Consider the following 12,415-nt stretch of genomic DNA (forward strand, 5'->3'; position numbering starts at 1 on the left):
AAGGGAGCAACATGTATTTTTATGAATATTTTTTTAAATGTATCTCAACTGTAACTGTGTTGACGCAGCAGTGTATTTTAATTTGAAATTTTGATTATTGTCAGTGAACTCATATTCCTTCGAAAATGTTCTTGTAGGACGAAACTGCAGTATCTTTAGTTACTAATGCAAAGTGGTATCAAAACAGAAGTTTTAATTAAATTGATGGATGTAGCCGTGACTATGTAGTAGATCATCATGAGAAATGAAACTTTCCATGTTTTTTTTCACCACTTTTATTTGTAACTGACGTTACAGAAGTGTTGAAGTTCCATTTCTCATTTATCATGAAGTTTTAATTCTCATTTCTCATAACATTATTCATTTTAGTAGACAGATTTACACACTGTATGATAAAACTAACTCAAAACAGTTTAATTTTGTGGCCTTGAATGTGTAAATGTAGTTCATATTCAACTTTTATGAAGTATGTGTTCTACTCAGAGGAAGTTCTGAGTCAGTTTCTGAGCTGCATCTTATATAACCAAAGAACCTTATGAGATCTATCACAAAAGTTATATTCAGCATATACCAGGCCTATTTTCACATGAAAGTGAAAAAATTCGACAATTTCCGTGTTTGTTCTATGTAATTTGAGAATTGACTTATTTCAAGAGATTAACAACTTCAATTTGATTCTTTAGAATTTCATAAGCACCTTCCAATGGTGAGGCCTTCACACATTCTATGAGTTAATATTTAAAGTGTTTTTTTAATGTGAAATAAACCACACTGTTTTTGTGTTATGACTATAGTCTGATAAGCATCCATGCTATGACTTGAATAGAAATTAAAAGACGTATATAAAAAATATCAACATTTATTTTTTCAATTACAAACTATCACAGATAAATAAAAGTTCAGTCTTTATATACATAAATAATAGGAAAAGGAATTATGTATGAACACTTCAGAAGAATTTAATCAACTTCTTCGATAGTTGGTCCAGATCGTCCACTTCCGAACCCGCCTGCTTGCTGTCCACAACTTCCAGGCATTCCATTGGACGCATTTCCTCCATACTGGTTGTTTTGTTGGCCCCCACTATAAAGTTTGGCCATGATGGGACTGCACATCGATGTTAACTGCTTCTGCTTGTCTTCATATTCTTCTTTCTCTGCCAAAGAGTTGCTATCCAGCCATTTCAGACAACTTTCACATTCCCTTTCAATAGTAGACTTGTCTTCTGAAGAAAGTTTGTCTCCACAATCCTGAACAGCTTGTTTGAGTTGGAAGACGTAACCTTCCAACTGGTTTCTAGCTGCAAGTCTCTGTCGTTGGCGTTCGTCTTCCTCCTTATATTTCTCAGCTTCCGCCAGCATTCTATCAATGTCTTTCTGTGACAGTCGACCCTTATCATTTTTAATGACTATGTTGCGGGAGTTGCCTGAACTGGTGTCTTTGGCAGATACATTTAGGATTCCATTAACGTCCAGATCGAAAGTCACCTCGATTTTTGGAACTCCACGGGGTGCGGGTGGAATTCCAGTCAAATCGAAGGTTCCAAGAAGGTTGTTGTCTTTTGTCATGGCTCTCTCACCTTCAAACACTTGTATGGTTACGGCGGGTTGATTGTCTGCATAGGTGGTGAAGGTCTGCGATTGCTTGCATGGAATCCTGGCATTGCGTTCAATGATTTTCGTCATAACTCCTCCCGCTGTTTCAATGCCAAGGGATAGCGGAGTGACATCTACCAGCAAGACATCCTGGATTTTCGAGTCCGTTTCACCTCTTAGAACAGCTGCTTGGACTGCGGCCCCATAGGCTACAGCTTCGTCAGGATTAATGGACAGATTCAACGATTTACCATTGAAGTAGTTCTGTAGAAGTTGTTGGATCTTTGGTATTCTGGTGGATCCTCCGACAAGGACTACATCATGGATCTGTCCCTTGTCCATTTTGGCGTCGTTCAAAGCTTTCTCAACTGGCTGCAGCGTCCCTCTGAACAGATCAGAACAGAGTTCCTCAAACCTGGCTCTGCTGATTTTAGTGTAGAAATCAATGCCTTCGAAAAGAGCATCAATTTCGATGGTTGCTTCTGTACTTGAAGAGAGTGTACGTTTGGCTCTCTCGGCTGCTGTCCTCAACCTGCGCAGAGACCTAGGATTGCTTCGGAGGTCCTTTCTGTATTTTCTCTTGAATTCTTCTGCTAGATGATTGACTAGACGGTTATCAAAGTCTTCTCCACCAAGATGTGTGTCTCCTGCTGTAGCCCTCACTTCGAAGAGAGATCCTTCATCGATGGTCAATATAGAAACATCAAAAGTGCCACCACCCAAGTCGAAGATGAGCACATTTCGTTCACCTTTCAAGTTCTTGTCGAGTCCGTATGCTAGAGCGGCTGCTGTTGGTTCGTTTATAATCCTCAAAACGTTTAAGCCAGCAATAGCTCCTGCATCCTTCGTGGCTTGCCTCTGGGAGTCATTGAAGTAAGCTGGCACTGTTATAACGGCATCTCGGATCGAAGTTCCCAAATACGCCTCTGCAGTTTCTTTCATTTTGGTCAACACCATAGAACTGATTTCCTCTGGAGAGAAAGTTTTCCTCTCTCCCTTGTGTTCCACTTGAATTTTCGGTTTTCCACAGTCATTAACTACTTTGAAAGGCCAGTGTTTGATGTCCTGTTGGATTTTCGGGTCGTCGAATTTACGGTCTATCAAACGTTTGGCATCGAAGACGGTGTTGCTCGGGTTCATCGCCACCTGGTTTTTGGCAGCATCTCCGAGGAGACGCTCCGTGTCTGTGAAGGCAACATAGCTGGGTGTCGTTCTGTTACCTTGGTCGTTGGCGATGATTTCCACTTTTCCATGCTGCCACACTCCCACACAGGAGTATGTCGTTCCCAAGTCAATACCAACTGCTGGAGCTTTAACCATTTTTATTCCACTCGTTGAACTTTTCACTGAATAATAATTCAAACTGTATTTCACTTGAAATAGTCACTTGACAATAAAGTAATCGCTTGTACTACTTCGCACTTGCTTCTTCTTCTATCGCTTGATTTGAATTCACTGAAGTCCCGCTCATTCCGCCTGCTTATATATGAATGGCAAAATCGACCCGAACTTTCTCGAAGCTTCTCCGATCGATACTGAACATTCGCTCGCTTGCCTGACGTTTCTAGAGCAGCCAATCTGGAAACTTCTGTTGGGCGTTTCTCAACTGCACAGATGATCCTAGAAAACAGATTATTTTGACCAGTTTTTCTCAAATTGGTTTCAGACAAGTGTCAGTCCAATCTAAATTAATTATTGTGATTTTCCTTTAATTTTTCACTTTCCATAACCTTAAAAATATATATATCATAAAGTAACTGAAGAATCTTTACAATCATTAGTGAAGGTTAATGGAAATTACCGCAAAATAAAAGTTCAATAAGTTTCTTTTTTAATACTTCGAAAGGTGATGTGGGATCTGGAGAGGTATTTCTGGCAAGAAGTTGAAAAAACGTTTGAGAATACTTGGTTTGAGTAGGTTACTAAGGGACCAATTTTCAGTATATATATCAATAAACAATTGTAACTAGCTTCACTAGCAAATAATTTTATTTAACAGGGCTCCTTTATACAAGTAACAACAATGTCGTCAATTAATCTTATAACTTGAAATTTGAGACAGCAAACCCCTCACACACACTTCATAAAGAATGTGAAGTGTGTGTAACATGTAAAAGTGATATTTCTTTATTTCCGGTAGAAACCATTTTTCTCAGAATATTTGTAGTCTAATATAGCCAGAACGTTATTGACAACCAGCTATTCAGTTGCGAGAATAGCTGGTTGCGAGGTTCAGACAGAAAGTTTAATCATAAAAATAACACGTACTTATCGAAGTTTTCTATGATTTAGGATTCTTTAAAGAAATCTTCAGTGCAGTTGGGTCGTACCCTAAATGACGACATTTGACAGTTTTCTAGCTTGTTCTAGAAAAGGTTTATTTTCATTATTGAAAATTTAGATAATCTAAAATGGAATGTGGGTATCAAGTAAATGTGAACAAGATGCTTGTAAATGTATGTTAAAAACCTGATCAGCAGGTCAAATATTTGTTTATCTTCAGTATTTTTTATCGCCAACTTTAGAGGTGTTTTCCTATAAGTGCTTGAATAAATTAATATGTTCTGCCATTCAATAATTACTGGAAGGAACAAAGTAAAATACTTTAGCAAATTACAGAAGAATTCAAACAATTTTGAACGTATTTACTTATTATTTATTTACAGTATTTAAGTTACAGTATGTATTTACAGTAATTACAACAACCTATAATTTTTTTAACTCGTTAAAGAGTGTTCAAAAGCTAATTGATCTAAAGTATCATCGCCTGTTGAGAACGTTTGAAAATAAAACGAATTGAAGAAAAACACTGCAAGTTACATTAATAATAACAATAATACACATTATTTTTCTTTGCAAAAAGTACTTTGAATTCACGAAGTAATCGGGGTGAATGAAAAAAGTTTGCTTTTTGTACAGCTGTCTTAATTTCTCCATCACAATTTTATTTTTTTAGAACTATAGAAGGTGAAAATTTCCAGAAAAATCGATCAAAAATTGTTACCATACATTTCTAAGTTTTGTATAAAATATGCAGACCTATATATGGTTCTCCATGTTATTAATTTCAAATTACACCCAAATAATTGTTGAGATTCATCGTTTTTCATCAGCTTTGAAACTTTGGAGCTTTTCATCTGTTGCATTAAACATGCTTTGTTTCATTTTCAGATGCTTCAGGAACTTCACTCATATCGAACATGGCGGCAGGAAAAGACAAGGTGCTTCCAAGTTTTTGGGTTCCTTTCAAAACGTCTAGAAAAATAAAACATAGAAAAACCTGTGAGTGTCCAGATTTCCAATATTTTATTCCTAATTTCCAAGAATAATTTCAGAAATATCTTTACCATAATCAACTGTATGAAATTACTCATATTCATATCATATCAAGGACCCGTTAATTTACTGTTTCATATCTCAGAAGCCTCTCAAAGCCAAGGATTTAATTGATGTCAAATTTAATCTCATATCCCGACGACAAGAAATCCATATACACGAGAGAAAGTAGATACATGTGTGCTGTCACCCACGACATTTTGAGCAGTTCTGTTCCCTGCGCTGTTCTGATACCAATATAAGTAAGAGTAACGATAAAGAAAAGAGAGATTTTGAAATTTGAGACATTAATTCACTCTAAAAGGTAAGGAATTGCAAAAGGGCCAATAATTTTTATTTTTGGTTTCTTGAAAATTATGACTTTTAACTCAAAATTTTTACTTCAAACTGGAAATTTTGACTTTAAGCTGGAAATTTTGACTTTAAACTGGAAATTTCGACTTTAAACTAGAAATTTCGACTTTAAACTGGAAATTTCGACTTTAATCTTCGACTAATCTCACATTGTTGACTTTAACCTCGTTATTTTGAAATTTTGACTTTTTACTCGAAATTTTGTCTTTCAACTGAAAATTACTACATCATGAAATGTTGGAGTTCAAACTCCAAATTACGAGATTGAAGTTATAATTTTGAACTTACGAGATCAAAGTAAAAATTTGGAGAGAGAGAGAGAGAGAGAGTAAAGTCAAAATTTCGAGTTCCAAAATTTCCAAAAAACAATGAAAATATGTGGGTCTTCTACGCTTCCGTAAAAACATGACCTTTGATGAATGAGTTTTTAAAACGGATGACTTTATTCCAGAACTCTTGAATTAAGACAATTCAAGATGTTGAAAATTGATGTTTGTTGTTGTCTCAAGTTTCATAAGTTTCCAAGATTGCATTGAAAACTTATTGGAATCACACATTCATGAATTGACACTGTGGTGTTCTCCACGGTTCTCTTCTTGGACCCCTGAGCCTGAGTCAAATAGGGTATTTGTACAATAAAGATATTGAACTCCAGTGTCGGATACATTGGAAGTATATAAGTTGATTTGCGGTTCCTGTTCTACATTTTATATTGGCCGTACCGGAAGAACTTTCTCCAAAAGAATAAAAGAGCATAGAAGTAGTTTTTTGACCAATTCAGCATTTACGAATCATCTTTGGATAGAGAGACACCAGTTCAATCACAATTATGACGTATTGCATTTGGAGAAGGGTTCAAAACTCAAACTTTTTTAGTGTTTACAAATCGATACATGTAAAAATTCAGGATTTTTGATTAATGATCAAATTTTTTTTAATAAATAAATAATAAATTTTATTTAATCTTTAGAAACACATACAGTTTATCGATACGTCAACAAAGTATATCTGAAATAGTCTAAAATTAAAAACATTACAGGTTATTAGCTTAAAATTGAGTAATTAAACAACATTAACATTAACACGCAAGTTAAAAATATCGACTTTATAGACTTGTAACAATATTCATTTAGTCTTTAGGCAACATAGTCAATACAGGATAACATAAATTCATTATTGATTCGAATTGCTTCGTTTTATTGGAGTCAGCCTGCAACAAAGAAATTGGTTACTGCGATAGATTTTAAAATTAGGCAAAATGAGGTCTCAAATAAAACTTGTATTCATTTTCATTCATTTTAATGATTTGTTCGTAGACAAATAACGAAACGCTTTTGTTGAATCTAGTTTGAAATGACGAGCAAAATTTATTTTCAAAATAGCCTAATTCTTGACAACAAAATTTGTTTGTTTTGAGTTCAGAACTAAACTTTTTTCTTTGAATTTACTCAAATGAGGTGAGAATAAAAGTTTCGGTTGAAGTTGAATTTATTAATTGTGAGTTTACGTTGAGTGAAATTCGAATTATTCCAATCCTTTGCTGTCCCATTTAAGGTAACTGATTTTATTATTTCCATTACTTAGATTTTTTTTGTTATATGGAAAATAACTTCATTGATGCCTGTTTTATTTAATGAAACTGAATTAGTTTTTGCTAATGACCTATTGAACTCAACTTTCAGAGGTGACGCTACTATGGAATATGTCAGGAAGATCATCAAAAAGGATTACATCCACCGGCTGATGAATAAAAAAATATCCAAGAAAGACATCATCATATTTCGGAGGGTAAGTGCAACATTACATTGTTTTTCATAACCAAATTCATTCGGGAGCATTTTCCATTCCATTCTAAAGAAATATAACATAAACATGATGGAGAATCATGCATATTAATTCTAAGTGCAATTTCAGAAACTATCTGAATTATAATGCTACCAAAGTGTCTTTCACGATCTTTGTTGCAGCGATCTCTTACATCTATATGATATTTCCAGCTATCCCATTGATTATACATGGGTTCTACTTCAAAATCAATTGATTTTTCAATTGAATTTTAGAATTGAGACCTTTGCGTCAGTTGACGCTTGGGAGTAGGCAGATTTAGACGTTTGTGGAGACCAGTGATGAGACCTGGAGACTAGTCAGAATGAGACCCAGACGTCAAGTCACAATACTTTTGAAGCTAGTAAAAGCTAACAATTGTTTTTATATCATACCTCACTGAACTATTAGAGTTCCTGAAGAAGAGGCTAATCTCCAATCTCGTGCTTTAGAGAATATAACTATTTCTGTAGCCAAAGACATTTAAGAATATATCTGGAACATTCTCAGGTTACATTCATTTATATTGAGTGAATGATGGTTAGTATATTATACTTTAAAGATTTTACAATCCTCTGTTAGCAGATTGTTATTTGATTAATTTTTTGGGGTTGCAGTCGATGATAAAGTTTGATTATAGAAAACTCCTGGTTTTTGTCAAGTTTTCGACTCTGTTTAATGCCTTCCTCAGGTCAATTGAAAATGGTCCCCATGCGTCTACTTGAATGTCACTCACCCGATACACAAAAGATAAATTGTACAACAAACTTTCAACTGACTAGAAAATATTCCACAGAAATTAATTAATTAATTTTTTTCAGGGAGGAACAGAGTATGCACCTACGAATGACAAGTTGAGCGGGGAAACAAGCTAGGCCTGCATTTCAGGCTTGAAAACTCTGAACTTTTGATTTATTCCCACTTGCTATTTGTTCTAAAATGTTTTGAAATTTGTTCAATAAAAAACACCTTCAGTTTTATGGTTTCAGTAGTCACCTAACCTAATTTATTCCAAATGAAATGTTTTCATCAAAGTTTAATTCCTTGATGAGTTGAATCACATCTTGAACTATTCATTGGATAAGTATGGAAACTGTATAATTTGTAGTGGTTATAATATAGATTTTATGGAAAATCACTGCTACAAAAAACTTATTTTGAAATATTTAACTTGAACTTTCTCTATAACATGGCAACATGTATTATTATTTATTATGAATATTTGAAAAAATGTTTCTCAACTCTGTTTGTTGATGTAACAGTGTATTTTAATTTGTAATTTTGATCATTGTTGGGGAAAATAACAATGAGAATTGACTTTTTGAGGCCCTATCTCCAAAGACTCAACACATTCAATTTCAAATATTCCAGAAAAGTTGATAAGTTAATCTTGAACCTGTTCAACACTGTATTGTGAAGAATATTCGTTAAGCCTTGCTTTTCTTTTTTTATTGTTTTGCAACTTTCATTATTTGAATACAAATTTTAGAATGTGAGAATGAACTAAACATTTTTTGGTTGATTCTGGGTGTAATTTCATTTATTTTTTCATTACTGTTTTCCAATAAAGGACAACTTTGTTGGGCAATGAATATTAATATTGAAATATATTTATAGTTCAAAAAAGAACAGGGGAAAATGAAAAAGCCGAATTTAAAAAAATAAATATATTTACATTAATACATTATATACATAATTCACAATAAATACATAATAGTTCAGTTTTTTCATTCAAGGTATAAAAAAGGAACTTTTGTACTTTAGAACATCTTAATCAACTTCTTCAATAGTTGGTCCAGATCGTCCAGTTCCGAATCCGCCTGCTTGCTGTCCACAACTTCCAGGCATTCCATTGGACGCATTTCCTCCATACTGGTTGTTTTGTTGGCCCCCACTATAAAGTTTGGCCATGATGGGGCTGCACATCGATGTTAACTGCTTCTGCTTGTCCTCATATTCTTCTTTCTCTGCCAAAGAGTTGCTATCCAGCCATTTCAGGCAACTTTCACATTCCCTTTCAATAGTAGTCTTGTCTTCCGAAGACAATTTGTCTCCACAATCCTGAACAGCTTGTTTCAGTTGGAAGACATAACCTTCCAGCTGATTTCTAGCTGCAAGCCTCTGTCTTTGGCGTTCATCTTCCTCTTTATATTTCTCAGCTTCTGCCAGCATTCTATCAATGTCTTTCTGTGACAGTCGACCCTTATCATTTTTAATGACTATGTTGCGGGAGTTGCCTGAACTGGTGTCTTTGGCAGATACATTTAGGATTCCATTAACGTCCAGATCAAAGGTTACCTCAATTTTTGGAACCCCACGAGGTGCGGGTGGAATTCCAGTCAAGTCGAAGGTTCCAAGAAGGTTGTTGTCTTTCGTCATGGCTCTCTCACCTTCAAACACTTGTATGGTTACGGCGGGTTGATTGTCTGCATAGGTGGTGAAGGTCTGCGATTGCTTGCATGGAATCCTGGCGTTGCGTTCAATGATTTTCGTCATAACTCCTCCTGCTGTTTCAATGCCAAGAGATAGCGGAGTGACATCTACAAGCAAGACATCCTGGATTTTCGAGTCCGTTTCACCACTTAGAACAGCTGCTTGGACTGCGGCTCCGTAGGCTACAGCTTCGTCAGGATTAATAGACAGATTCAACGACTTGCCATTGAAGTAATTCTGTAGAAGTTGTTGGATCTTTGGTATTCTGGTGGATCCTCCGACAAGGACTACATCATGGATCTGTCCCTTGTCCATTTTGGCGTCGTTCAAGGCTTTCTCAACTGGCTGCAGCGTCCCTCTGAACAGATCAGAACAGAGTTCCTCAAACCTGGCTCTGCTGATTTTCGTGTAGAAATCAATGCCTTCGAAAAGAGCATCAATTTCAATGGTTGCTTCTGTGCTTGAAGAGAGTGTACGTTTGGCTCTCTCAGCTGCTGTCCTCAACCTGCGCAGAGACCTAGGATTGCTTCGAAGGTCCTTTCTGTATTTTCTCTTAAACTCGTCTGCTAGATGATTGACTAGACGATTATCGAAGTCTTCTCCACCAAGATGTGTGTCTCCTGCTGTAGCCCTCACTTCGAATAGAGATCCTTCATCGATGGTCAATATGGAAACATCAAAAGTGCCACCTCCCAAGTCGAAGATGAGCACATTTCGTTCACCTTTCAAGTTCTTGTCGAGCCCGTATGCTAGAGCGGCTGCTGTTGGCTCATTTATAATCCTCAAAACGTTCAAGCCAGCAATAGCACCTGCATCCTTCGTGGCTTGCCTCTGGGAGTCGTTGAAGTAAGCTGGTACTGTTATAACGGCATCTCTGATCGAACTTCCCAAATACGCCTCTGCAGTTTCCTTCATTTTAGTCAACACCATAGAACTGATTTCCTCTGGAGAGAAAGTTTTCCTCTCTCCCTTGTGTTCCACTTGAATTTTCGGTTTTCCACAGTCATTAACCACTTTGAAAGGCCAGTGTTTTATGTCCTGTTGGATTTTCGGGTCGTCGAATTTTCGGCCTATCAAACGTTTGGCATCGAAGACGGTGTTGCTCGGGTTCATCGCCACCTGGTTTTTGGCAGCATCTCCGAGGAGACGCTCCGTGTCTGTGAAGGCAACATAGCTAGGTGTCGTTCTGTTACCTTGGTCGTTGGCGATGATCTCCACTTTTCCATGCTGCCACACTCCCACACAGGAGTATGTCGTTCCCAAGTCGATACCAACTGCTGGAGCTTTAACCATTTTTGTTTCACTCGTTGAACTTTTCACTGAATAATACTTTGAACTGTATATCGCTTAAAATAGTCACTTGACAGTAAAGTAATCGCTTGTGTTACTTCGCACTTGTTTCTCTCTCGATCGCTTTATTTGAATTGACTGAACTCCCGCTCGTTCTGCCTCTTTATATATGAACTTCAATTTCGACTCGAACTTTCTCGAAGCTTCTCACGAACGACATCGAATAACCGTTTGGTAGGAGAACTTTTCTAGAATGGCCGCCATCAGAAGTTCGAAGGGTGTTCCTCAATTGCACTGATGCATATGAAACGAATAAGTTTAGAATTAATGTGAAGTATTTTTTTGTTATTGAAATTGCCCACACTTACTACTACACAAATAGGTTAGTTCCGGCAATTAATTCATTTTCAACAATTTAATGAATTCTCTGAATACATAAATTTATGACCAAAGAAATAAAGAATATATTATGTCACATCTTGACAAAAGTTAGTAAAGGTATTGAAAATAAATAAAATTTTGAGAATCAATACTCAATTTGCCCAGATGAATTACTGAGTTTACATTTCCATATTTGATATATTTACACAGCTTCCATATGCACTGAATCAATTTGTAGTATCACGCAAAATGAATTCAGTCGAACTATATTGAAAATAACTTTGAATAAACTGACGCGTCAATCAATAACACTCTCATGGATAATAACGAACAAATTTTTACATTCAGAACGTTATTCAAAACGTTATTTCACCACATAGTAGCTTCTTCAGTTTTATTGGTTAACGATTGTATTTTTTAAAGACAAAACACAAGCACTACAGGAAAATCCTTAAGGCGCTCTCAGAGCGGTGCCTGTGCTAAAGTAGCTATACACATTGGATTTGAATCGGTGGACTTTAAAACCCTAAAAATAGGTTTCACACATCAAAAGAATATGTTAAAACGAGTTGCTACCAAGCATTCACACTAGGCTTTGTTTTCTCTTTGACAGTAACTGATAACTTTTGATTTATATTTTGGAAAACTGTAACTGAGCTACTCGCAATATTGATGACATATTTCTTATATCGGAAATTTTTTTTTCCTTCTGGATGCTTTCCTATCGAGGACAATCATTAGAGCAATTGAGCGTTGCCCTCACTTCAAATAACATTATTGATCGCTTGCTCAAATGGTGACATCGGGAATGTTCGAGATAAACTTGGAACACAAAATACGTTTATTACTCTGTGTCTGGAATACGGGGGAAACGAAAAAGTAGTGGATTTTTTTAAAGAAGTACTTATTCCAGAATTATTTTTGTTCTATATGGTGTATGCTACAATTTCAGAATTATTTTTTGTTCTATATGTTCATTTCGAATGAAGTACACTAATTTTCAACCCTTAACTTGACCTTTATTGGGTACGGTGGGTACACACATTAATTTCAAGTAGAAATTTGCGGGAAATTTTTCTCGTGAAAATGCCCCTTAATTTTAACAGAATGATTCATGAAAAGGTGAACAGTGGATTGTATGTAATTGGACCTTTTTTGTTACTGTTAACAGTTTTCATGCTTCTTATTTGCTATACCAATAA

The 12,415-nt window shown here is 35.9% G+C and overlaps 3 protein-coding genes across 8 annotated transcripts; 1 reads left to right on the forward strand and 2 right to left on the reverse strand.

Moving 5' to 3' along the window:
* Positions 1-843: 843 nt before the first annotated feature.
* Positions 844-3,111, reverse strand: LOC111515430 (heat shock protein 68-like). Its single transcript, XM_074176509.1, has one exon. The coding sequence runs from the start codon at positions 2,913-2,915 to the stop codon at positions 960-962; it is 1,956 nt and encodes a 651-aa protein (XP_074032610.1). The 5' UTR covers positions 2,916-3,111; the 3' UTR covers positions 844-959.
* A 784-nt stretch (positions 3,112-3,895) lies between these two features.
* LOC111515456 (nitric oxide synthase-interacting protein homolog) lies at positions 3,896-8,085 on the forward strand. Of its 6 annotated transcripts, none has more exons than XM_023171682.2 (5): positions 3,896-4,051; positions 4,767-4,877; positions 4,931-5,169; positions 6,968-7,073; positions 7,931-8,085. In XM_023171682.2, exons 3-5 carry the CDS (start codon positions 5,045-5,047, stop codon positions 7,982-7,984), a joined length of 285 nt encoding a protein of 94 aa, XP_023027450.2. In that variant the 5' UTR covers positions 3,896-4,051; positions 4,767-4,877; positions 4,931-5,044; the 3' UTR covers positions 7,985-8,085. The 6 variants fall into 6 exon arrangements, with proteins under 6 accessions (XP_023027450.2, XP_074032622.1, XP_074032619.1 ...); XM_074176521.1 differs by having other exon boundaries at positions 5,017-5,169; XM_074176518.1 differs by having other exon boundaries at positions 3,913-4,013; positions 4,767-5,169.
* Positions 8,086-8,761: 676 nt separating this feature from the next.
* LOC111515127 (heat shock protein 68-like) lies at positions 8,762-11,115 on the reverse strand. Its single transcript, XM_023171364.2, has one exon. The coding sequence runs from the start codon at positions 10,833-10,835 to the stop codon at positions 8,880-8,882; it is 1,956 nt and encodes a 651-aa protein (XP_023027132.2). The 5' UTR covers positions 10,836-11,115; the 3' UTR covers positions 8,762-8,879.
* Between the last annotated feature and the right edge of the window lie 1,300 nt (positions 11,116-12,415).

Source organism: Leptinotarsa decemlineata, unplaced genomic scaffold (genome assembly GCF_025532065.1).
Source record: "Leptinotarsa decemlineata unplaced genomic scaffold, Ldec_3_MD MMD2_tig00001719_RagTag_RagTag, whole genome shotgun sequence".
Taxonomy (NCBI): Eukaryota; Metazoa; Arthropoda; class Insecta; order Coleoptera; family Chrysomelidae; genus Leptinotarsa; species Leptinotarsa decemlineata.